Raw genomic sequence first — 27,130 nt, 5'->3', positions numbered from 1 at the left:
TCATCAAAAAGATCATACACCATGACCAAGTGGGATTCATCCCAGGGATGCAAGGTTGGTTTAACATTCGGAAATCAATCAACATAATCCATCACATCAACAAAAGTAAAGATAAAAACCATATGATCATATCCATAGATGCAGAAAAAGCATTTGACAAGATCCAACACCCATTCATGATAAAAACTCTCACCAAAATGGGTTTTGGAGGAACTTTTCTCAAGATAGTCAAAGCCATCTACCATGAACCTATGGCGAGCATTATCATCAATGGAGAAAAACTAAGGGCTTTTCCTCTGAGATCGGGGACAAGACAAGGATGTCCACTCTCACCACTTCTCTTTAATATAGTACTGGAAGTATTAGCAATAGCCATCAGGCAAGAAAAAGATATTAAGGGGATTCAGATTGGAAAGGAAGAAATCAAGCTCTCACTATTCGCAGACGATATGATACTATACCTAGAGAAACCTAAAAGCTCTAGTAAGAAACTCTTAGAAACAATTGACCTATACAGTAAAGTCGCAGGCTATAAAATCAATACCCAAAAATCCATGGCCTTCCTATATGCAAACAATGAGACAGAGGAAAGGGACATGAAAAAAGCAATCCCATTCACAATTGTGCCCCAGAAAATCAAATACCTTGGAATCAGCTTAACTAAAGAAGTAAAGGACCTCTACAAAGAAAACTATAAAACGCTACTTCATGAAATAAAAGAGGACATGAGGAAATGGAAAAATATCCCCTGCTCATGGATAGGGAGAATAAACATTGTCAAAATGGCAATACTCCCCAAAGCATTATACAGATTTAACGCGATCCCTATGGGGATACCCATGGCATTCTTCAAAGAAGCGGAGCAAGCAATCCTGAAATTTATATGGAACAATAAACGCCCACGGATAGCTAAAACAATTCTTGGGAAAAAGATGATGGGAGGCATCACCCTTCCCAACCTTAAACTCTACTACAAAGCGGTAACAATTAAAACAGCATGGTACTGGAACAAAAGCAGAACTGCAGACCAATGGAACAGGGTGGAATATCCCCACACACAACCTCAAATGTATGATCATCTAATCTTTGATAAAGGTGCAAGAGAGGTGAAGTGGAGCAAGGAAAGTCTCTTTAACAAATGGTGCTGGCACAACTGGACAACTACATGCAAAAAAATGGGCTTAGAACTCGATCTGTCACCATGCACAAAAGTCAGATCAAAATGGATTAAAGACCTCAACATCAGACCACAAACCATAAGGTACATTGAAGACAAGGTAGGCAAAACCCTCCAGGATATTGAAGATAAAGGTATCTTCAAAGATGACACGGAACTAAGCAATCTAGTAAAAACAGAGATCAACAAATGGGACTACATTAAACTAAAAAGCTTCTGCACCGCAAGAGATACAGTGACCAGAATACAAAGACTATCCACAGAATGGGAAAGGATATTTACACAATACCCATCAGATAAGGGGTTGATATCAAGGGTATATAAAGCACTGGTTGAACTCTACAAGAAGAAAACATCCAACCCCATCAAAAAATGGGGCGAAGAAATGAACAGAAACTTTACCAAGGAAGAGATACGAATGGCCAAAAGACACATGAAAAAGTGCTCTACATCACTAATCGTCAGAGAGATGCAGATCAAAACAACCATGAGATACCACCTCACACCACAGAGGCTAGCACACATCCAAAAGAACAAAAGCAACCGCTGTTGGAGAGGATGTGGGGAGAAAGGGACCCTTCTACACTGCTGGTGGGAATGCCGGCTAGTTCAGCCCTTTTGGAAAACAGTATGGACGACTCTCAAAAAACTTGAGGTTGAGCTCCCATTTGACCCAGCAATACCACTGCTGGGAATATATCCCAGAAAAGCCAAAAAGTATAGTCGAAGTGACATATGCACTTATATGTTCACCGCAGCACTGTTTACAATAGGCAGAATCTGGAAAAAACCCGAGTGCCCTAGAACAGATGACTGGTTGAAGAAACTCTGGTACATATATACAATGGAATACTATGCAGCTGTTAGAAAAAATGAGGTCATGACGTTTGCATATAAGTGGATCTACATGGAAAGTATTATGCTAAGTGAAATGAGTCAGAAAGAGAGAGACAGACATAGAAAGATTGCACTCATCTGTGGAATATAGAATAATAGACTATAAGACGAACACCCAAGAATAGTAGAAATAAGTACCAGGAGGTTGTCACCATGGCTTGGAGGCTGTTCTCTCATTCTGGGCAACTCAGAGAAGGGAACAGCAAGTAAAATGTGGTTGTTGGTCATGTGGGGGAAAGATGATGTGGGCCAAATATAGACTAGAGACTGAACGCAATGGCCACTCAACACCTTTATTGCAAACCACAACACCTAACCAGAGAGAGAGAACAAAAGGGAATTCCCTGCCATAGTGGCAGGGTGGGGTGGGGGGAGACGGGACTGGGAAGGGGGGGTGGGATGTTGGGTTTACTGGTGGTGGAGAATGGGCACTGGTGAAGGGATGGGTTATCAAACTTTGTAAGGGAGAAACATGAACACAAAAATGTATAAATCTGTAACTGTACCCTCACGTTGACTCACTAATTAAAAATAAACTATTAATAAAAAAAAAAAAAAAAAAAAAAAAAAAAAAAAAAAAAAAAAAATAAAATACACAAATTTTATCCTAGTAAAGATAAAACCACAGAATTTTTATTAGCTAACAAAAAAGAAGTAAATTAGTATAACAACTAATTGAGGTAGGACAAACTCCTATTGAAACTGATACTAGGCAATATGAAAATGGAAATAAAATATAAAAATTAGGATTTAAATAATTTTTTGTATTTCTTAGGAATAAATAACTATTGATTAATCTTTTAAAAAGACATATTCATATTACCTAATATAGTGTTTTATCCTTTTTGTTTTAAAATATTTTATATTTGTTTTTTACTGAATAAATAAGGTAAAGGTCAGATCCTTAACTGAAAGGGGGACCATGGTTGAAGGAAAATGATTGAAAGGAAAGGTTCCAGGATGCTTTAGAATTCATAGATTGCCTTGTGCACTCAGAATTGGTTTATAGCAATTTCTCTTAACTAAGTCTAAGACCTTTTGGTGTTCAATCAGGATTTCATATGTTCTAGTCCTGTACCTAGAAACCAACATTCCACAGAAATGTTGAGAGAAATCCATGGGTATTTGCATAGTTCATGTTGGCACACATTCTCATTTCCTCTGAGTGGAGAATTGGAGGGACTAGGATGGTGAAAGGTAACCATCAACATGTGGATTACATGCTCCAAAGGCAATATTCGTGATGGAGACAACAGAAAGTATTTGCTCGGTTTTAGAAATAAGAAGCACATAAACGTATTAACCAATTTTAATGAAACAGGTAATCGGCACAGACTAGCTAACCAGTACAAGCCTGGCGAAGGGAAAAAAGACTTAGGCAGCAGAAAAAGTGAAACCGATGATAGAAAGATTGTGTAATTGTGTGGCAACCACTGAGATTTATTAACCAAAAAACACCATTTAACGTCGCTATTTAAGTCCTTGCTATGGATACAGTTCTAAAGTGGTGTGTTTTATTATAGCTCCACTATTTTCTCCTCTCTTTCTGTCACTACATTAAAATTTCTCTGCACTGGTGAACATTTCTAACCCTGTAATTCTGCCCATAAAGCGGGCTGCACATGAGAGCTATCCTTAGAAAACGCTATTTTAACAGACTGCCAGTTATATTTTTAAATATACGTTAAATAGTGTTCCCACATTTATCCACCATGAAACCAGAGCCAGTGTTTGCTTTCAGATCCGTTAGTTGGTTTTCCTGAGAGAAAATTTTATAAAGGTACTTTTGGGGGGCAGAGGGGAGGGGAGATATTCTTAGAAACTCCAGGAAAAGAAAAAAATCATTTCTTTTGCACACAGCCACTGCAACTTGGGATTTATATTTATGCAGCTGACACCAAAATTTATTTGTAAAAAAAGCCACACTTTAAGAGAAACAGCCCCAGGGGAGAGCAAATTCACCTATGAAATAAGTGTTGTTAAAGATTTTTAATGCAGAAGCCAACAGTTTCCAGTGTCACTATTACCTCTTTTGTGACACAAGGAGGAGTCAGTCCATAAAGTATGGTGGTATATTTTACCTTTTCCATTTTACTACTACAAAAATGAAAAGCTCCTGAATGTAAAATTATAGATGTAAGCTTAGAGAAAGTATCTTCTTGAAAAATCACATAAAGTTTTCTAATAAAAACTTACTCAGAAACCACTGAAGGGACACCTAATGTTCTGAATGTTGAATAACTGACTTAATACTTATCCTCAATTATTGCCAGCAGCAACAGTAACGATAATGAATCAAAAATTTAGGGTCATTTTTATTTATAAGTAAGAGCTTTAAAATAAGTGCATAAATCCCCAGCTCATCTTTTTCCACATTCGTATTCCACTTTCAGTGTGATTCGGTTCTCAGGGAGTAAGCTAGATGCCAGTCTTGCCCTCGGGACACTAAGCAGACAGTTGCCCTTAAGGGCAGCCTCAGTCTTGCCCAGTTTGAATTTAGTGCAAATACAAAATAGCCCGCTCGTTTCTGAGCCTGGCCCTGGAAGTCACGTGAGCTTTGTCTCTGCTCAAAGCCTTGGGTGCTCCTGCAGGGTGTGGCCATTTGGAGGCCTGCTCACAGCTGCCCTGGCCTTCCTCTTCCCCAATCTGTCACTACCCCGGAGCCTCTGGGCACGCCAGCATGAACCAACATGCCCATTTCTAATGCCAGGAATCACCTTTAGCAGATGTCAGGCACATATAGGAAGATGCCGTGGTTTCCCAGTGACATTTGGAATGGGTTAGGGTTTTATGGAGTACAAGATCAGCCGTGGGGCTCCTGTCAACAAGATCACCTCTACCGGGTGTGGAAAGATGGGAAGGTCATAGTTTCGGCCCTCTTACAACTATTCCTGTATCCCCTGGAAAATCTCCCTGTGACTACCGAACTTGAACTGGGCTAGTAGGAGTGGGCATGGGGGCGTGAGATAGGCCATGGCGTGTGCTGGGATGTTCTCCAGTGCCTGCGCCCTGGAGAGAAGAGGCCAGCTGAGGCATTGGCCATGCTTATAAATGTGGAACAGTGCAGCCACGGAAGCTTTGAAAGAAGAAAGTGACTTGATCCTGAACCACATTGGGAAAGGTTGTTTGGGGGTTGACCTGGGTTTGCTTCTTGCCAGGATTTGGGGACTTTACACTAGGCCCGTGTCGAGAAGACGCTGCCTGAGTGACCTTTGACACTGTCATAGAGGCAGCATGCTTCTGTGAGTCAGATCCCAAACCATGGAGGGCTCCCCTGAATTCTCCCCACCTTCATGTCCTTTCAGTAATACTACAAATGACAGTGGCACCCATCACATATAACTGTGATTTTTTTAAATGTAATAATATTAGACATCAAGTGAGACCCAGAAAGTAATACATGCTCAAAGAAAGTTAGTTATTATTCTATTGATGATGGAAATCTAGTTCATATCTGTGCTTTCTTTCTTCCCTTCCTAAAGTTCTAATATGCCCCTGTGAGCTTAAAGGACCTTGACTTCTCAGCAGCTCTAGTTGACACACACAAAAAACAGTGTACAGAAATTATAATGTGAATAGAAGGGGTGAAATTCACCTTTCAAGGTTAGAAATTAAATTTTCTCATCTCCCTCACTTCCTGTGAACTGGAGAACTATTCTTACACAATGGAGTCCATCCTTGAATGCATTTCACTTATGCTTTTCATTATGTTTTTGATTGTGCTCTCACTCTTTCTGCCCTTTTTCTGTTTTTCCTCTCAGGTTTGATGTGGGTAGGAAGGGCCCTTCGGCATGTTTCCGACTCAGCAGAGGTCTGTGTGTGGCAGCTGTTATGAGGGAAATGGAATGTATTACTGGCCTGATAGTATTGAAATTTGGAGACCTCACCTTTCAAATGCTTTAGTCTTCTAGGGCTTCCTTCCTGATGCTCAAACACCTTAAATGCACAGTCACGGCCCTCCGAGTGACCCCACTACCACCACCACCCCACCGGAACCTGCAGAAACCCAGGGCCAGGCAGTGGCTGGCGACTGCCCACACCTGGAGTGGGTGCTGCCTCCCAGCCCTCTGCAGCTGCCTCGGGTGCCTTGTCTTGAGGGCTGAGTTAATCGTGTGCCCTGGGAAGCTCCCTGATACCCTATCCATTATCCTCCTTGGATAGTAGTGTTTATTGCAATGGCTTCAGGAGACAGAGGCAGAAGGCAAGAGAATACTGACCACCCTGCCATTGCCTTCCTCCCAGATATTAGCCCTGCACGCATGCATGTGCTGAGTGAGAGCCACCTAAGAGAGCAGGCACATGTCTCTTAGTGGACATGCTGTGAGTGGAGCTGCTGTGAGCTCATGACATTAGCTCACAGCAGCTCCACTCACTCAGATCCCACCAGCGACTGGTCATGTTGAAGGGCATAGTTGGTAACACCAATGTGACTGCCTACTAGCCAGCACTGCCTCCTGCTGCCCGGCTTCCATTCTTCTCGCTCCTGTGGCCCAGGGACCTTGACAATGAGGGATCATTTATTCAGACTTCAGAAAAGAAGCTCATGTACTTTGAACACAAGCAAAAGACAGAATTGAGAAATTACATATTAAGAGCCTTAAAATCAGGCCCAAGAGATAGTCCAAGGGCTAGGTGCCTGCCTTCCATTTGGCTGACTCCATTACATATTCCCCTCACCACGTGGTCCCCGAGCTTCACCAGAAGTGATTCCTGAGCACAGAGTCAGAAATAAGCCCTGAGCACCTCCAGCTATGGCCCAACTCCCCACTACTAATAATAATTATAATAGCACTGTAGCACTGTCTTCCCATTGTTCATCGATTTGCTCAAGTGGGCACCAGTAATGTCTCCACTGTGAGACTTGTTACTGTTTTTGGCATATCAAATATGCCAGGCTCTGCCATGAGGGTGGGATACTCTCGGTAGCTTGTCAGGCGCTCCGAGAGGGACAGAGGAATCGAACCCAGGTCGGCCACATGCAAGGCAAATGCCCTACCCGCTGTGCTATCGCTCCAGTCTTTTTTTTTTCTATGTTGCTTCATCTTGTGTATATGTGTGTATATATATATAAGATTTGGGTGCTAGCATACAAATCATCTTGAATTATCAGTTCAAGAACTGGAAGAACTGTCACGGCACGCCATCAGCAGGTCAGAGACAGGGTCACTGCCAGGTTACATGGCAAGAGAGGGTCCCTGCTGACAGTGCCCTGGGTCGCGTTGGTGGAAAGATGTGGAAAATAACAAAGCTGGCTGAGCTAGTAGTGATGGAAGTCCCAGGCCTGACACTTATTTTTTTTCCTTTTCTGCAGTCTACTTAGCATAATCTTTCTTTAATTTACTTTCAGATTTTTACTCCAAATGTAAATCAAATCTTTGAACACACAGGAGCCTCACCTATTCCTTTTACATACTAATCTTTTAAACTCCTAGTCAGTGAACCAAAGTGTATGCCCTAGCCTAAATGAGCTGTGAAGACCTAGAATCACTCTTTATTGGAGCCAAATTTTGTCATGTAAACATTTAAAAACCTATGTCACCTAAATAGCTGCATGCCCCTTTGGTGACACATTGTAGCCACCTGTCTGGATGACATTTTCAAGGGAAGTGCCTTCTAAATTGGAGAGAAAGATGTTCTCTTGATTCAGAGAGTTTGTACTCATTGGAAGATTCATCATTGTTTTCAAAACAAACCAACCTTTGGTGCCACCCCTATAGACAGAAGGTGGCTCGGAGTTCATCAGGAGAGATTGGAAAGCATCCAGACCCCCACCTCAGGCCCGTTAACCCAGTTAGTTAATTCTTTGATTCTAAGAGATTTAGTTAATCTCTGAAGTTTGAACATCAGGAAGTTTTTCTGAGTTTGACCATTGCTGTAGTCTGCAGCCAGTCTGAGACTTGCATCCTTCCTTGGCATACAACCCTGGGGAAGCCAGGAGAGCACTCTGACCACCGTGGGTAAGAGATCGAGTAAAGCCAGGCAGCAAAGCCTGCGAAGGGAAAAAGGAGAAATTTGCTTAGTGACTGGGAGTAGCAGTTTAGCACAGAGCTGAGGCAAAGCTGAGGCTAGGTGATCTTCACCCTGGTTTTATTCTGAAGAAACTTTTGCAAACAGTATCCTCCCTTTCAGTAAATTCAAAAAGAATAAAAGCAATATTTTTCAAGCTTCTACAGGTAACCCCTAATATACAGTGAGAAAAGGAATCGTGCAAATAATATAAGTGAATTCTATTTAGTGTATATTTAACAGAACGTTTATTAGTAGCTTGTTTGCTTTATACATTTACAGATGCAGCCATTCATTTGTTTATTCGCTGAGGACCTGCTGTGTACCAAGTATTACATAAGGTCTCAAGGAACTAGCAGTCAACCAAAACAGTGTTGTCCCTTCTGAGGGAAGCACTAAATGTAGTATTATAAGGGGCTCAAAGGCTATCACAGAACAAGTGAATCATATGTGGGAACTTGACCTTAGTTTAGACTTTCTCTGGGAAGACACCTGTTGGATGCCAGGGCCGAGGTAACATTTGCCTGTTGCAGACACATCTTGTCTAGAGTGCCAGAGCATCACATTCATCCACCACCCACTATTACCATGATCATCAGAATTATTTCTGGAAGTTTCCAAGGAGGTGACACATGCCTGTGTATCAAGTGGAGAAAGCTGAACATTATCTAGGCCACCACTTTGTTTCAGGGGTCACATTGGGGGAAAATGTTCACACGAAAATTACTCTGGGTAATTCTTTTCCTTGTGAATAAGTAACAAGCTATTATGTACACAGTGAAAGTGCCTCTCAGCAGCTAAGAATGATTTGCAAGATTCAATGTCTGATTATCCCCTATATGTAGGAGTATGGCATACACATGCCCAAGATCATGGGCTAATGGGACAGGAGCAGCTACGTGGAAGGGGGCTTGCATGATCTCATGAAGAGATTAGACTCAAAGACATCAAAGTGAGTTTATTTCTGTGGGGAGAGTCAGCGTAGGCAGAAGCAGCTCTGGATGGAGGAATGATGGGAGTTTCTGTGTGAAGAGCAGGTAAAGAGGCTCTGCCAGTGAATGAGAAGAAAAGTAACATAAGCACCCAGTGCTAAGTCATTTTTTCCATCACACCCATTTTTTCCCAACGCACCCATTGTCAGGTGGATTGGGAGGGACTGCCAGGCCCCCAAGGGTTCTGCCTCCATTGCTTATGTCCAAGCCTCAGCAAAGGAGTGATCATTGATTTTTGCATCTTTCAATGCACCTTGTTTGTTCTAATATTTTGCCACTTTAAAAAAGTGAGCGTACATTGCCTCTATGAGTCCTCCAAAGAGCTGAGAAGCGTGATTGAAATTAGGATGTAAATAGGGAAAGATGACAGCACTGAAGCTCGTTGTTTAAGCTTCTTGTCCAAAATCATTCAGCTGATTAAAAGGCAAACACAAAGCTTCAAGTCAAATATTTGAGTTCCAAAGCCAGTTATTCATAGTACAAGATACTATAGTACAATTGGGTCCTTTTCCCAGCTTTTGTCTTATTTGAGTAAGATTCCTCCCTGAGTACATGCTTCTGTGCCTTCAGGATTGTTTCTCTCTCCTTCCTTCGCATTTATTCCTGCCTTAAGATTCCCACTGGTACATATATACCCTCAAATACCAACTAGAGTTTGGAATTTTTATAAAACATCTGAATTGAAGGGAATTTCAAATTCTCTTTCTCTATATTTGCTAATGCCAATAGAACTGGCATTCTGTTCCATACTCCCCCTCTCTTTTTCCTCTCTTTTTCAGAAGGTAGAGTTATTTTTTTAATATTCAGATCCCAAGAATTAAGGAAGGAGATTCTGATCATTTTCAGAGATTAGAAGAACAACCTAAATTCCAACTTTTCTCTCACTTTTAGGAAGGCAGGTGAATGAAAATGAATTAATTTGATAGATAGCACAGAGTAAGAAAAATACTAAAAACAAGGAAAGGCCATCTTTCCTATAGAGGCTCATTTTATTCTAATACCATTTCCCTGGGATATCTGCCAATTGTTAGCAGGAAGAGTAATGTTATCTATTTTTAAAAATTTGACTCGTGAGTATTATGGAGATAAATAGCTAAATGGCAGAGAAATAACTTCTTTCATAGCAGTAGTTTAAGAGAGGTAAAAAGGGCTCAAATGCAGATATGTTGACATGAGAAAGCTGAACCATGAATACAAAATCTGAATTTCTCTAGGTGCCATGTTACGCATACCCTTTGCATCCTCACACCAGGGAGGGCTGTGCCCATCTCCACAAGGGAAGGAACTGCACGTGGGTAGTGATGGATTTACTGATAAGCCGCAGAAATTTTTCCAGTTGCACACTTCCAAAGAGAAAAATAAGTTTTCCTTATGTTTCGCTGCAGGACCCATGCAGGAGACCATCTATGATTTCTGGAGGATGGTGTGGCATGAAAACACAGCGAGTATAATCATGGTGACCAACCTGGTGGAAGTGGGGAGGGTAAGTCCACTCTCCAGCTATATGGCCATTTGCTCCTTGTGTAGTTGTTGATAAAAAGCAAGCAAGAGCAAGTGTTTCAACTATGATGTGTACTCCAGAAAACATTAACTACTAGGGCTCCTCTATCACTTGCTTATAGATTATCAGTAAATATGGCTTTCATTTGTTGTGATCGCTACAGACAAAAAAAAAAGGCTCTTAGGACTTAAAAGGACTTGTTATCTGGCTATATGGAACACCCCAAAAGGCCTCTAAAGCCTGAGTGCTGGTTGTTGATGTCACAACTCAGTGGTGCTGCATTTTGACAAGACTGCACTCGCTAATGCAGAGACTGACTCTGAAAACTGTGCGTCACTGGTTTCGTCCTTGGTGACAATCCCAGCATCCTCTCTCACTTTGGCTTTTACTTTTCTGTGCCTCTATCTCCTAACTTGTAAATTGGAGATCATAATTTGCCCTTGTGGTCTCGTGCTACTGGATATACATTATCTGTATGAGTGCAAATTTTATTTACCCAGGAAACTCCTAAGTGGTTATAGTCTTTGTAGTGGTATGCTATAGAATTGTTTCCAGCGTGGAACTTTAGAATGAGGAAATAAACAACTGCTTCCAATTTAACAGAAGAATCGTGAATGTCTTAGAGAAGTTGACATTGTGAGATTTACCCTTAACAACAGCAGCCTGGAATTGAACTATTGTGGCAGAAACCAGGAGATGTCTCTTAGTATTCTCAGTCAGTCTTGCAAAGAAGTCGGTGCACCGCCATTCCCACCCCGACCCCACCCCCAGTGGTTTAGTGTGGAAAAAAAAAAAGAGAAGAGAGATGGTCACTTTCTACCCACCTCTGCGCCCCCAGGACTGGCTGGGAAGGCTACTACTGATACAGTCTACAGTGAGCCCCTGTGCAACTGGGCCAGCGCACTCCCCTCCCCCCCACACACACACCAGCCCCACCAGGTGGCATCAAGCCACACCTGACAGCGTCTTGGTCTTTTCAGCATGGGAGTTGATCCCCACCAACCTGATTTCTCAGGGAGCCGCAGATTCAGGTTGGAGTGAGGAATTGCTCTTTGCTGGAAAGGAAAGTCAGTCTTGGGCCTTTCCCAGGGTTTTCAGGTCTTTGTCCTTCTCACAGAAAGGAATTTCAGGAGTAGACAAGCAGTGAAGGGGGGAAAAAACTAGATTTTATTTGGAACTTTTGAAGAAGTGGAAGGGGAGAGAGAAACATAGGAGTGACACGTTCAGGGGAGAGTGAACAAAGGCAGAGAGAGCCCCAGCACACATCTTAAGAGGGGAGATTTGGGTCACACATGTGCGCGGGCACCACATGTGCTCTGCCACAACAGCACAAGTAGCACATGGGCTCCGGCAGCATATGCATGCCGGTCCTTTGTTCAAGGTGACATTCGTAGGGTTTTTCCCAAGCTGCCCCACAAGGGGCTTTTCTAGGTAGGAGTCTGTTGCTAGGGTGGTTGCCAAGGGGGGAAAGTTGGAAGTGGTCAGTGGTCTTGTTGGAAATTCCTTCCTGGCCTTTGTTCCCGCCGGAGCTTCTCTGGAGGGAAGTCCAGCCTTCTCTTGGTCTCTTGGCTCCAGGTGAAGTCTTACCAGGCCTGCATGCACACAAACTAGGCTCTTTGCAGCCTTGGGTCTATTTGGTTTCATTACTTCCTAAACCTCAGGGAACCTTCCCAGTCTACCAGCCTATGTCAGAAGGAAATCAAATAATTTACCACAACTTGGATGAGCCTGACTATACTAAGTAAGTAAGTCAGTTTCACTGAGCTCATGGAAGCAAAGGATGTAGGTTGGTGCATGGGGAGAGATATACGTGGGAGCTGGTGATCAGTGAGCATGAAGGTCCAATTATGGTAAATTAATGGAGATGTACTGGCTTCACTGTGCGATATGGGGTTTTTAATTAACAGTGTCAACTCTGCACTTGATTTGATAGGATAAATCTCAAGTTATGTTCTTAGAATAAAGCTCAGGTTACGTTCTTACCACAGAAGATAATGGATGCTAATTAAATATATTGTGGTAATCATTTTACAATATTTGTCAAGTAATTTTGGTATGTATATTAAACTTATGTGATGCTATATATCAAATGTAGCTCCGTGAAACTGGGGAAAAAAATAAAATAACTTTGAACCTCTAGTGGGGTTATAAAGATAGACACTCAAAAAATGGGCAAACCTGAAAAGGAGAAAGGAAATGAAAGAGAGAAATCTCTGAGCCCTACCTACCTTGGGTTAATAACAAGTCAGAACATCTTTTTAACTATATTTAACTATATAAATATTTAACTATAATATATATAGTTAAATATAAAATATTTAACTATATATATACATATGTGTGTATATATATATATATAGTTTAATATTTTGTTAACAGGGAAGAAGAACCAAACTATAGATCTAGACTTACCAGAGAAGAATAGGGGCTTGGATGGAGGGGGGTCCTTGGGACATTATTGGTAGGTGTGGTGTTGGAATGATTAATTCATGAAACTCTAATTAACAGTACTATAAGGCATGATACCTCAAACAGGTGGAGAAAAGTAAGAAAATAAAAGTATTAATCATCTAATTCAAGGAGAGGAAGAACATTGTACAAGAAAAATAAGAAAAGTAGGGCAATACTATATTAAACAAAAAGCAAATCTAATCATAAAACCAACAAAATCAAAATGACTTTTTGAAAAAAAAACTAATGAAATAGACACATCTGACTATCAAAAGTAAAAAGAAGACCCAAAATAACCAATATTAGGAGTCAGGTATAAATTTATTATCATAATATAATATGGACTAGAACAATAGCACAGCGGGTAGGGCGTTTGTCTTGCTCTTGGCTGACCTGGATTTTATTCCTATGTCCCTCTTGGAGAGCCCAGCAAGCTACGAGAGTATCTCGCCCACACAGCAGAGCCTGGCAAGCTCCCTGTGGCGTATTTGATATGCCAAAAACAGTAACATCAAGTCTCACAATGGAGATGTTACTGGTGCCCGCTCAAGCAAATAGATGAATGGGACTATAGTGCTACAGTGCTACAATATAATATGAAGATAGCAAATGAATATCCGAAGAATGAATAATAAGTTGGAAAAAATAGAAAATTTTAATAAAACTAAAAAAGAGTTTTCCAAAATTAATGTGTAAAGAAACAAAATCTAAATAATAATTGTGTCTTAGTGAACCAAGGTTAAAAATTTAACTGTGAAAAAGCAGCAGACTTAAATATATACACATTTATATTCTACTCAGAATTGAGGGAGTCTGTCATTCAAACCATATGAAATTATTTTAAAAGGAAAAAATAGTTTTGCCAACTCCTCTGCTTTATTTCCTAAGAGACTTGTATAGCTTTGATAATAAAACCAGAAAAGAATGTAGAAAAAGGGGAAAATATAGCCTTCAAAATATTGGGGTGAGATAACAGGGCTAAGAGCCATAGCATAGCGGGTAAGGTGTTTGCCTTGCATGTGGCCAACCTGGGTTCAATTCTTCTGTCCCTCTTGGAGAGGCTGACAAGCTACCAAGAGTATCTCGCCCGTACGGGGCAGAGCCTGGCAAGCTCCCCGTGGCACATTCGAAATTTGGCATATTACTGTATGCCAAAAACAGTAACAACAAGTCTCACAATGAGACGGTACTGGTGCCTGCTCGAGCAAATCACTGAGCAATGGGATGACAGTGATGACAGTGATAATAGAATAGTGATCTATCAGAATTCGGTCATTGGCTGTAGACAGCAAATCAGGGTGATCAGTGGGTAACTCTAAGCTCTGCTGGGATGTTTGGTTATCCATGTGGACAAAAATGCCTCCTTCCTAATAGACCAAATCCTAACAAAACTTTTAAAGATTATAAAGGGGGAATATGCATTAGCTTGGTTTTTCCAGAAAGTGTCCAAGATATCAATAGCCCAACACATTAAGGAAAGAATAGAAAAATTGGGCCAAACAAGAATGTAAAATTTCAGGATGATAAAGAATGTAAGTGACAAGAGGGGTCTGGTGCCATGATGTAAGGCATAATAAACTATGACAAAGCAATATTTTTTTTTTTTTGTTAAAAGCATAGAACCCTTTTGTAGTGCTTGGTCTCCTCTCTATAGAATACAATTAGGACATACAGCTGGCCTAGGGGCTAGTAGACGCTGGCCTGGCCCTGACATTCTTAGAAGAGGCCTCAGTCCCCACATGGGACAGGTGGGTAGAACAGCTCATATTTCCTAGAGTTCTTATAAGATTCAGTGAGTTTCTGCATGTTCAGTGCTTATAGAAGTTCCGCCCCGAGCATTGTATGATTGAAACTGTCACTGTCACTGTCATCCCGTTGCTCATCGATTTGTTCGAGCGGGCACCAGTAACGTCTCTCATTGAGAGACTTATTGTTACTGTTTTTGGCATATCCAATACGCATGGGTAGCTTGCCAGGCTCTGCCTCACGGGCTCAATACTCTTGGTAGCTTGCCGGGCTCTCTGGGAGGGGCGGAGGAATCAAACTCGGGTCAGCCTCGTGAAAGGAGAATGCCCAACTGCTATGCTATCACTCCAGCCCAAGCACGAAAATATGTAAATCTGTAATTGTACCCTCACGGTGATTCACTAATTAAAAAAAATAAATTTTTAAAAAAGAAGAAGTTCCACCCCATTCCCAGAACTGAATAAATACAGGTATTAGTATAACCCAGAGGTTCCCAAATTGATTTGACCTGCTTACCCCCTTTCAGGAAAAATTGTGACTCAGAATTCCCCTGGAAATTCACCATCTTGGGGTCAGAAAATAGCACAGTAGGTAGCGTGAACACAGACAACCCAGATTCAATCCCCAGCATCCCATATGTCCCCCCACCCCCGCAGGACCACCAGTAGTGGTCCCTGAGTGCAGAGCCAAGAATAACCGTGCAATTCTACCTGAAAGCAAGCTCTTTAAAAGAGATAGTCCTGGGGGCTGGAGCGATAGCACAGCAGGTAGGGAGTTTGCCTTGCACGCGGCCAACCCGGGTTCGATCCCCAGCATCCCATATGGTCCCCTGAGCAGTGCCAGGAATAACTCCTGAGTGCAAAGCCAGGAGTAACCCCTGTGCATTGCCAGGTGAGAACCCCCCCAAAAAAAATAAAAAAATAAAAGAGATAGTCTTAAGCATTTTGATTTCTCTTCCTGGATCAGGTGCCTGACACTCAATGCCCACTGAAATAAATATATGACAATCCTTCCAGTTTTGTGTCAGGGAGCAATTAGCATTTGCAAGGTTAACGAGGAAATAGTTACACAAACTATTTCATCCAGGTTTCTTCCTGAAAAGTACATGCAGTTTTGAATCCTGCATTCATGGACAGTTGTGAAATGACTGGTGAATCTGATGGGGAAAGAGATTCCTAGAAGTTGCTCTCACAGTAATTTACAGTTGTGAAGTTTGGGCCTAGAAAGTCATTTTCCACCTCAAATTTTCAATATTTGTACCCACACTCACTTTAAAAAATATACTATTTTTTCAAATTATGACCAAATTTTTTAAATCATGGTTCACATTTGCTTTTGATTAATTGAAATTAAAGTATGTCATCTTCAGACTCATGACTTAAGAGACAAGTGATTTTCATATATAAAATCTTTTATTCAAAGAAAAATGGGGAGAGCATAGTCTTTGCCTAAAGGATCCAATGAAGATCTCTGTAACATAAGAGGAAGGGAGAGAAGAAAGGAAGAAGGAAGGAAGTTTAAAGTCTCTTGGACATGTCACAGTGGTATCTATGATTGTTTGCAAGGAGCCACGCTTTATTTGCAGTTACTGGGGCTTGCAAAAACAAACAAACAAAAAAGCCATGATGGGGTGGGCCTTGCATGAGCATCCGGCCCTTGGTGCCTTCCCACACAGGATGTCCCTATTGATTTCTACCATGAAAACCTGCTTTGACTAGCAGCTGTGGATATTCCACTGTGCAGTCGAAGAGGAAAGGGTGACTAAGTTCCAAGTTTATCTGCTGGTTTAAAGTAAACCTGTCATATCAGGCTTAGTAAGCTTGTTCGAAAACAAAACAAAAACACTCCTTCACATTCTTCCCAGCTTTGTGGGGCTGTGAGAGCTGGAAAGAGCCCTAACCTCAGGCCCATCAGCCCCTGGGATGGCTCAGTCTTCAATTAGTAATGAATTTCCTGGCATCTGTCCCTGAAATGTCTGGCATGATGTAGGGGTTTTGACAGGAGGTCCCATTGCCTTGAGGGAAAGGTGCTAGCCTTGGTCTAGGCAGTTCCCATTGTTAATCCTGCATATTTATCCAGAGACAACTCCCCCATTTTTCATACTTATAAGCAGCAGCAACAAACCACCCAAGAAATCAAAATGACATGGTTTTTAAAGGCAACAGCTACCTATTTAACATGTTTGCCGCACATGGTGTGTCCTTCATGAATTAGGCATGAGCCAGGCGGATGCCTGTTTGTTTACACAGACTTGTAGTCGACTCATTAAGTCAGAGCCACGAACCCACTTTCCCTTGATTTTTGCCCTGAAGCACTGCATTAGGCAGCTGAAGTTGCCTGTGGTGGAGCCACTGGGAGGCAGGCTCTGTTGGAGCACCTGTGTCGTAGACACACACACTGCACTTCTCTCCAGGAGGGTCCCCAGTACATCTGCCAGGACCTGTCATTAGATAAGACTTCTTGCCACCACTGTGCGTCCCCTTTCAGCCCATGTGTTCGGGGAGGAGACCCTTGTTGGTTTTTCTGGCACCTGCCTGCGGCTGCACACCTGGCATTTAAATTGCACTGGAATGTGTTGTGATTGTTTTCGCTCTTTAATGAACCCACCTGAGGGACATTTAGCTTTTTATCCAGGCGCCTGTTTCCCAGGCATTCCCATTTACACCGTTTGTGCGGAGATTCGGAAACACTCTTATGTTGTTATACTAATTCAGCTGCCAAAAGTCTTATAACCAAATCTGCAGGACTCCCGAAGGAGATTTTTGCACCAGCAATTTAAGCTAATGATTTTGAAACATATTTAGTAAGTTTTATGAAGACCTCATTAGAATGTGGCTGTTTATTAAACATCCAAATGAGGGCTCAGAGTCATTTAAGAAAATTAACATTGAGTTGCTGTGAATGATTCTGATAACAGGTGATAAAGTGTTTGGGAGCCAAGAGAAGTGGGGAGTAGAGATGTTAAGCCTCTGATAATATAAAAGATAGGAGGGAACCTTCTAAATACATGCTTTCAAGATAGTTATCCTCCCAGAGAGGTTGACCTGTATATATTCTCTCCACATTTTTCACTATGGTGCCAGAGAGATAGTCCTGCAGATAAGGTGCTTGCCTTGTACATGGTAGACATGGGTTTGATCTATACATCCCATTATAGTCCTTTAACGCATGCCTGGAGTAATCCCTGAATGCAGGGGTAAGCCCTGAGTAGTCAGGCATGACCCCAAACAAAAGTAATGGAAGAAAAAAGTTAAAATGAATGCTCGATGTCAGAATAAACTCTAATGAACATGCAGGGCAAGTATATTAAAATTTCCTTCTCCTTGATACATTCCACAAGGACATAAGTTTTCCTGAAAAAGGCAAATCCAGAATCAATTAAGGAAGCATGAAAAAGACACGGTCACCCCTTTATAAAATGTGGAACTGTTGCCTAATAGAAAAGTAATTAGGTAATGCCTAACAATATAAACTGCTACTACTACTACTCTCAAGTTGTTCCATGACATCAAATGCGGGCATCAAAAAAAAGAAACAAATACTTGTTAGGGACATTGCTGAAATTTTCTGTCTTCCACTTTCACTACTATTCTTCATAGATATTTTCAATGAACTACATTTTTAAGGTTGAGCTTTTGTGTCCTATGCAGTTGTAGCCTTTGCCTGTTATCAATTTATACTCATTCAACAAACTTTAGTCTCCATTTTGACCCACCATCAACCATTTCAACTATATTAATGTGTTCTATTCAAGGTGTCCATAATTTTAATAGAAGTCTAGGGGTTGAAAGTGGAAGTTGGCACTATTGCCCGTGGCAATTTGCTTCCAGGCGCTGCCACACCTCAGGTCACTTACCCCAGCATATCACCCTGGAAATGAGTTACTAAGTAGTACTGACTTATCAGAAGCAAAAAAAGGACTTTCTAGGAAAGTCACCTTCTCTAAGCCAGGAAAGGTGACTCCTTAGCTGTTCTGTTGAGTCATCCAGGTTTTCTCTGCACAAGTTTCTTCATTTCCCTCTATAAAGGGTTAGAAAATCAACCACAGAAACAGATTTGACTACTTCAAAAATTAATTCCAAAACAGGCCTCTAGTCAGTCCCTTTTCAGTCAGTTATAGCTGGTATTTAACCATTTGCTTGCTATATCCCTGGCACTTAAAGAGATAAATATATTTATGATTCACTTGTCAAACCATAGAATATGTTAACAAAGGAATGTATAAGCAGTGAATATATAAGTATATAATACCTAGGTAGAATGATGAGAGCACTAAGTCAGGGATTAATTCTACCCAAAGGAATGGAGGAGGACTTCATAGAGAAAACTGGAAGGAACTGAACCATAAGAGGAGAAAGATTGGAAAACCTTTCTTTTTGCCATTAAGGGGGGGATAATAGGAAAACCAGGAAGAAGTCTGCAGCTGTCTTAGAGCTGGTCCAGGAAGGACATTGACCCTGAAGTGGAAGAGTGAGTCTTGTGTATGGAAGGCTGAATGCCTTTCTAGGGGCAGACAAAGGAAGAAGCTGGAAGCCCTGACATGCTGTTTTTTGTAATGAAAGATTTTGAGCTGCTAGTCATGTTTTCTAATCAGTGTTGTAGAAGACTGTTCTGATGGCCACCAAAGAAAGGCTCCAAACAGCTGTACAAGAGCATGAGGACAAGGTTGCTTACAGCGGGACTAGAGGTCTGGCAGGGCTGCTAGGAACTTATGGAGGATCAACAATGTGGGAGTTATTTGGTGATGCAGGTAAGGAAGAATAACAGAAACATCACCCACAGTTTCTACTACATGACTTGGCTTAAGATAAAGACTATAAACTACACCATTAGCAGCTTTCTTGCACTAAAAAATATCAGGTTTAAAAGAAAGGTTTTGAAAAAATCGGATTTGGACCAAAGCAATTGTACTGCATATAAGGCACTTGCCTTACACACAGCCAATCTGGGTTCTGGGTTTGATCCCCAACATCTCAATGCTTCCTATGATCCCTACCAGAAGTGATCCTTGGAATATATTGCCTGGAGTGGTATTGCTGGGTCAAATGGGTGCTCAATTTCTAATTTTTTGATAGTCAAAATGACATCTGCACTCGAATGTTCATTGCAGCACTGTTCACAATACCCAGAATCTGGAAAAAAACCGAGTGCCAGAGAACAGATGACTGTTTAAAGAAACTTTGGTACATCTACACAATGTAATACTATGTAGCTGTTAGAAAAAATGAAGTCATGACCTTTGCATATAAGTGGATCAACATGAAAAGTATCATGCTAAGTGAAATGAGTCAAAAAGAGAGAGACAGACATAGAAAGATTGCACTCATCTGTGTAATATAAAGTAACAGAATGGGAGACTAACACCCAAGAATAGTAGAGATAAGTACCAGGAGGTTGGCTCCACGGCCTGGAAGCTGGTCTCACATACTGGAGGAAAAGGCAGCTCAGATAGAGAAGGGAACACCAGGTAAAGTGTGGTTCGAGGACCCGCTGGGGATGGGAGATGTGTGCTGAAAGTAGACTATAGATCAAACATGATGGCCACTGAATACTTCTACTGTGAACCACAACACCCAAAAGGAGAGTAAGAACAAAAGGGAATGCCCTACCACAAAGGTGGGGTGGAATGGGGGGATGGAGTGTGGGGTTGGGAAGGATGCTGGGATCATCGGTGGTGGAGAATGGGCTCTGGTAGAGGGATGGGTACTCAAGCATTATATGACTGAAACACAAGCATGAAAAGTTGTAAGTCCATAACTGTACTTCAAGGTGATTCACTAATAAAAAATGTAATTTAAAAATAAAATAAGTGATCCCTGAGTGCAGAGCCAGGAATAAGATCTGAATACAGCCAGTTGTGGCTCAAAACACAAATTTAAAAAAAATAGAAAAGAAAATCAGGATTAATGATTCACTTTAGATATGTTGAATTTGAAAGACTAATTGAACCAAACAGTCCTATGGGGCTTCCCAGAAAACCCAGGAGGCAAATGTGAACCAGAGACATAGAAACAAACTGGAAAATAAAAGTGTCTTCCTTTGTTCACTGGGCTTCACTATTTAACCTTTGGGTGAAACTTGAGAGTAACAAAAATGCAAAGATATGGCACAGTTTCAGGCATAGAAAGGTGGGCAGATGAAAAAATATACAGTAGTCCTTCTTCATCCAGGATTTCAACTGTGGTCCCAAAGTATTGTGTATAATAAAATATTTTGAGAGGCCACATTCATACAACTCCTATTATAGTATATTATTATAGCTGTTCTATTTTATGATAAGAAAATATACTAAAATATTTAATAAAAGGACATATTATATACAAAATTTGGTACCATTCAAAGTTTTAAGCTTCTCTTGCTGTTTTGCATAGTATTGCTCATAGCTAAGAAAGAGATTGCTATAGCAGCAGGCTTGCATTTTGGGAAGCAAACAGAACTAAAATATAGGGAGAGGGATTTGAAAGGCATTTAGATAGCAAACAGAGATGAGAGGAAAGTTGCTAAGACAAACCATGGAGAACACCCATATCTATGGGGCAGAAAAGGAAATAAGAGCTTGGAATGGAGTGTGAAGAAGAATTGAAGTAGGGCAATAGCTTAGATAGTCTGAATTATGAGAACTGGACAATAGTTTCACTAAAGAGGTGAAAAGAAGGTTCGAAGTGACAGAGAGGCCAGGTATATGTGACTAGGGAGAGGACAGTAGATATGTAAAATGTTGAAACACTTACTTTCTGCCAGGTTAAATGAGTCGCAAACCTCCCTTCTCTTCATTCTTGGCAACAACCTGACCAGGTACAAAATTTTCAAATTCGTGTTTTAAAACCAGTGTACCTGGAATTTTTCTCAGTTTGGTATCTTAGCAGAAATTAGTCATGAAGCAGTGAAGTCAGACCATTTTCATGGTTTCCATGGTGATGGCTGTGTGCCACTGCTACGTGTGTGCCACTGCCAGGGCTTTCACAGGCTGGGGACGTGGTCTGCCCCCCATCCTGAGGGTATCCCTGATTTTTCAGCCTGAAAGAGTGTACCCATGAGTTTTAGTAGCTCTGTTTGCATCTCTTCTGAAGTTAATCATGAAGCTGTGAAGCTGTCATTGTTTAAATGGTGGCAGCTGTGGGATGTGGGTCTCAACTAATTCTTAAGGACACATACAGGTATATATATATATATATATATATATATAGTCTTCATACCTGATATCCCTAGCTCCCAGGTCTCCCTCAATAGCATCCTCCCTCACCCCCAAGCCCAAGAAATTTTTTTTCTTTTTTTTTTATTAGTGAATCACCATGGGGGTACAGTTACAGATTTATACATTTTTGTGCTCATGTTTCCCCCATACAAAGTTCGAGAACCCATCCCTTCACCAGTGCCCATTCTCCACCACCAGTAAACCCAGCATCCCTCCCACCCTCCCCAGTCCCATCTCCCCCCACCCCACACTGCCACTGAGGCAGGGTATTCCCTTTTGTTCTCTCCCTCTGATTAGGTGTTGTGGTTTGCAATAAAGGTGTTGAGTGGCCATTGTGTTCAGTCTCCAATCTACATTTGGCACGAGTCACCCTTCCCCTGCATGACCTCCGGCCACATTTTACTTGGTGTTCCCTTCTCTGAGTGACCCAGAATGAGAGACCAGCGTCCAAGCCATGGAGACAGCCTCCTGGTACTTATTTCTACTATTCTTGGGAGTTAGACGCAAGCCCAAGAAATTCTTAAAACCCTCTAAACCACCCACTTCATGCCTCAGAGTTTGAGTTTCGCAGTTCTGACATAATGAAAAGTTGGCCAAATGTACTCTAAAAGACCACGTTTATAGGAAGAAATAGTTCTCAGCCTGCTGTTCATTCAGAAGCTTGGTTCAGAGACCTGTTTGAATAACAAGACAGAGCTGTCTTTGTCTGCATGGTCCCAGGAACTCCTGGTATCTCCTCTACTCAACCTAAACATTATCAGGAGAAGAGAACCCTCTGGATTTTCAAAAGGGAGTGGTTCAGTCACATATGACCACCGTGGCTTCCTCAGGAAAGAACCATCCTCTCCTACTTCTGTTACACGGAATTTGTAGAGCATCTACTTTAGAATATTGCAATGTGTGGCAATATGCTGATATTTAATTTACACGGGCCATGAAAGATGCTCAGTCTTTAATTTAGAGACCTTTGAGAAAAGGATTTAATCTGACTACAGTAAACTACAATATTCTTTCCAAAAGATCTCGGTGTTAACAATCCACTGGTCTATCAACTGGTACAATCCAGCACCTTGTCTTTCAATGTGATTTTATTCACTTAACCAATGAGAAATATTACCACATCTGTGTCTTGCACACAGCAGAAAGGGATCCTTGGTGAAGATCTCTTGGGAAGAAGAGGCCTCCTTACTTTTGAAAGGAGCTCGGTAATCATTTGATAAAGATACACACACACACACACACACACACACACACATCCTGGTGTCCTCTGTAAGTGTGACTTTTGCATCTGACAAGTGTGGATTCATGGTGCACAGAATTATTTCAGCCCTCTAATCAATTGCAAACCATTTGGTACTTAATATCCCTCAATCCAATTTGAATAGCAATTAACAAAACTATAGGGTTGAAATAAACAAAAGGTAAAAACTGATACAATGTAAAACAGATTAATTTAATTAGGAAACACTTTGTTGACTATTAAATTGGGTGATTTTGAAAAATGTAAAACTGAAAGAAAACAGTCTCAAAACCACACAATTTGATTTCTCAACCCTACTGACCTTAATAAGTATCTTAAGGTAAATACTGAACTTTAGGGTTTAAGGAAGTTAGGGGCCTTATGTAAAAATTTATATCTATGCTACTAATCCCAACTGCTGCCAACCTATTCAGACAGTGTTCCTGCAAATAAATGGGTAATATGTGTATGTATTCTAAGCATTCCATTAAGTTAGTCCTTTCCCTCCCTCCCATTTGCTTACCCTGGGTAGCCAGACTAGATAGATCTCTTTCACAATTTTCATGTTCCCTGTGCATGATCAAACATTCTTCCCAAATGTATTCATCATACACACACAAACACACACAAACACATGTGCATCACACACATGCGCTCATGTACTACATACACTCTCTAGTTCATACTTTTAATGGTTTCTTTCAAGGATGCTTTTGGCCTGACCAGCAACAACCAGCTGCTATGTCTGCTCAGAGCAGACCATGTGTCTTTTTCTTGAGTTCTGCAGAAATTGACCCGTACATTAATGGATTTCCTTGGGGGAAGACAGACTCAATGCCCTGTCTGATTCCCATCTCTCTTTCTCTCCTTGTTGCTCTTGTCTATCCAGTGACTTCTCAGCTGGTCTGAGGGAAAACTAGAGGAACAGGAAATGGGTTCCCCACCCTCCAAAGATTTCCAGCCCAGTTATGGAAGTGTGCTTTGCAGTTGTTTCTAAGGACAGAACCCCTCTGTGAACCATTTTGTCCACCCCTCCTAGATCACTGGCTTGTTAGCAAAAAACTAGGTTCTTTTCTCTGTGAAGCCAAAATGACTACACACGTAGAGAATCAGAAAGTATGTTGTGAGAGCTTTTGAAGGAATATATAAGGACGTGCAGAATAACTGATTTCCTGAAAGGCAAATTTCTGTTACCGCTCTTTCCCTGATTTCCCTTTCATTGAGAGAACAGACTAAATTCTGAAGCCACACATGTAGATATAATGTGTTTTTTAATTGGGCTCAGTAAAGTTCACTGAAGTTCTTTTTGATATGACAGAAATATATCTACATTTACCCTGCCTAATCACCTTTTGTGTTAAGTCCTTGGCATTTCGCCTAATTCATTATGTACCTTTAAAAAATGATAATCATTTTCTCAGATATCCATAATTCTAAATGGGACCTTAGAAATTACTCTCTATGTGTCATAAGTCATTTGACACGTTCCTGTCAGCTGTCTCTAATACTGTGACTGTTGCTGGATGTGGCAAAGCAAGTTTGCAGGTCTGAGTAGCAAGTGTGTCTCAGAACATGCATCCCAGCTACTTGGGGCTGAGTGCAGATCAGCACTTGGATAGTTTCCAGCCAACCCCAAGGAGATGAGGGCACCAGGGTCACCATTATCAAATTCTGCCCCTCTTTGCTGATTTTCCATCATCGTCTGGCTCTAGAAAATCCTCTTTTTTGACTATGAAGGTTTCCTGTATATTCACCATTTTCCTACGCAGACACTGGCATCTGTTTCCTGTTTCTGTGAACTCTGACTTTATCTGCGGCTGTCCTGGGTGCATGTAGGCGATAACCTGCCTTCGTGTCTGTAAAGCACTTCAGAGGGTGAGGGCCTGAGTGTGCAACAAATGGACAGATGCACCAGAAACAAATGCATCAAAGCCTACAAGCTTTTATAGGTCACATTTGTGCCTGCAGGGGCAGCGCCCAGCTCTATTTTCTTGACTGTGGGATCAAATGCAATACAAGGTGGTCTCTGAGCTTTGATGGTCCTCTTTCTTGATTCTGGGCACAGAAGGACATAAATATGAGGATCCCCCCACTTTGGCACTGCAGGTATTCTCTCATCTTGAGTACCACATGGGAAAGCAGGAAGCAATGCCCTTTCTTGAAAATAGAATTTTCTTTACCCTTCTCTACTTTCAGAATCTGTAGATTTCATCTTCTCAGCCTTTGTTTTTGCCTTCTCTAAAGGGTTAGGTGATATTGAGGGGCCTCCCATGAGAATACAAAATAATTTGGCGTGGAGTTTTATCGTCTTATACAAATCCATTTTCTTTCAGATTCACCAAATGGTATTACTTCTGGATCTTTCTTCTTACTATATCTTAGGAGCAATTTAATTTAGTAAGCTAAGAGACAATTTGAAATGCCCCATCTTTCAGGATCAAGTTTCTAGTGATGAGAATGTGAAACAGCTTTAGACACTTCTCTGATGCAGAATCCAATCTAAGAACGTTCTTTACACAGACTAGTCAATTTTGTTGTTTTCCTACAAACCTCAGGTTCTGGAAGTATATATTTGTATAATAGTTTAATTAATATACAATAATTAATAGTTTAATCCCTGGCACTGTAGTATCACTGGATACAGAGTAGCACTGGAAAGTGAGCCTAGGCACAAAGCTGAGTGTTGCCACCAAGCACCACTTGGTGTGGCCTATGTCCTCGCAAAATCATTTGACATTGGGGAGATGTTTCTGGATTACAGAAATAGTCATCTGGCCAATGAAGCAGTTAACACAGAGATGAATTAACAACCAGGGATTTCGCTAGATTACTCATTAGAAATTTCTAAAATAATTATAATCAGAAGGGAAAGGCTGGAGAGCAGTGACAGAGTGAGAATAGTGCCTGAGGAAGGCAGTAGGAGATGGAAGAGGACAGAGGGCAGGGACCATGCAGAGAGCAGAAGGCATAAGGCTCTAACCTTGAACAGGCTGACGAGCACCCTATATAGTCCCCAGAGAACCATCAGGAGTGATCCCTGAGCATAGAATCTGGAGTAAGGCCTGGGCATGACCAAGTGTGACCCAACCCAACATCCCCGTCCCCTCTGCAAAGGAGGTAAATGAGAATTTCAGAATCTCACCTTGGATACAGACTGTAGCACTGTAGCACTGTCGTCCCATTGTTCATTGATTTGCTCAAGCGGGCACCAGTAACATCTCCATTGTGAGACTTGTTGTTACTGTTTTTGGCATATCGAATACGCTATGCGTAGCTTGCCAGGCTCTGCCATGTGGGTGGGATATTCTCAGTAGCTTGCTGGGCTCTCCGAGAGGGACAGAAGAATCAAACCTGGGTCAGCCATGTACAAGGCAAATGCCCTACCCGCTGTGATATTGCTCCAGTCAAGATTCAGACTATGTTTTAAAATAGAAATGGAACCTTTGTCTTGGAAATCCTAGATAAACAGATAATGTGTTGCTCTATAAAAACAGATGGTACACTCACCTACTCACCCTCTCACTGAAGATGGATGCCTTTCTTTTTTTTTTTTTGAAAATGAATTTATTTCAATTTATTTGGAATTATTTTGTTAAAGATTGTTCTCACTGACAACATAGAAAACGAGTAAGTTAAGACTTCATTTTTTTTTTACATGTTAAATAAACTTCCTTTTATTCAATACATTGTGTATCTCATAATATGCTAAAGGAATATAAACACTAAGGACATATAAACATATGCTTATTAATTTTATGACCCCTTAAAATATTAATTATAAAGGTTCATCAAAGAAGTTAGAAAACTTCATCAAGTACTCACAATTTGTAAAAGGCAAGAGCAAGATATCAGACATGCTCTACCTTTAGCATGCATGATTTTTTTTTCTGTTTATCCTGCCATCATTCAAGAATCCTTATATTTA

The 27,130-nt window shown here is 41.2% G+C and overlaps 1 protein-coding gene across 11 annotated transcripts in view; it reads left to right on the top strand.

Moving 5' to 3' along the window:
- Nucleotides 1-27,130, top strand: part of PTPRM (protein tyrosine phosphatase receptor type M) — an 853,909-nt gene that overhangs the window by 779,628 nt on the left and 47,151 nt on the right. For all 11 annotated transcript variants that reach the window (XM_055126601.1, XM_055126595.1, XM_055126600.1 and 8 more), the window contains one exon: nucleotides 10,458-10,555. In XM_055126601.1, the coding sequence (XP_054982576.1) occupies nucleotides 10,458-10,555 (98 nt within the window). The remainder of the gene's footprint in view (nucleotides 1-10,457; nucleotides 10,556-27,130) is intronic.

Source organism: Sorex araneus, chromosome 2, assembly GCF_027595985.1.
Source record: "Sorex araneus isolate mSorAra2 chromosome 2, mSorAra2.pri, whole genome shotgun sequence".
NCBI classification, from domain to species: domain Eukaryota; kingdom Metazoa; phylum Chordata; class Mammalia; order Eulipotyphla; family Soricidae; genus Sorex; species Sorex araneus.
Note: the sequence above shows the minus strand (reverse complement) of the source record. Positions and strands in the feature narration are given on the sequence as shown.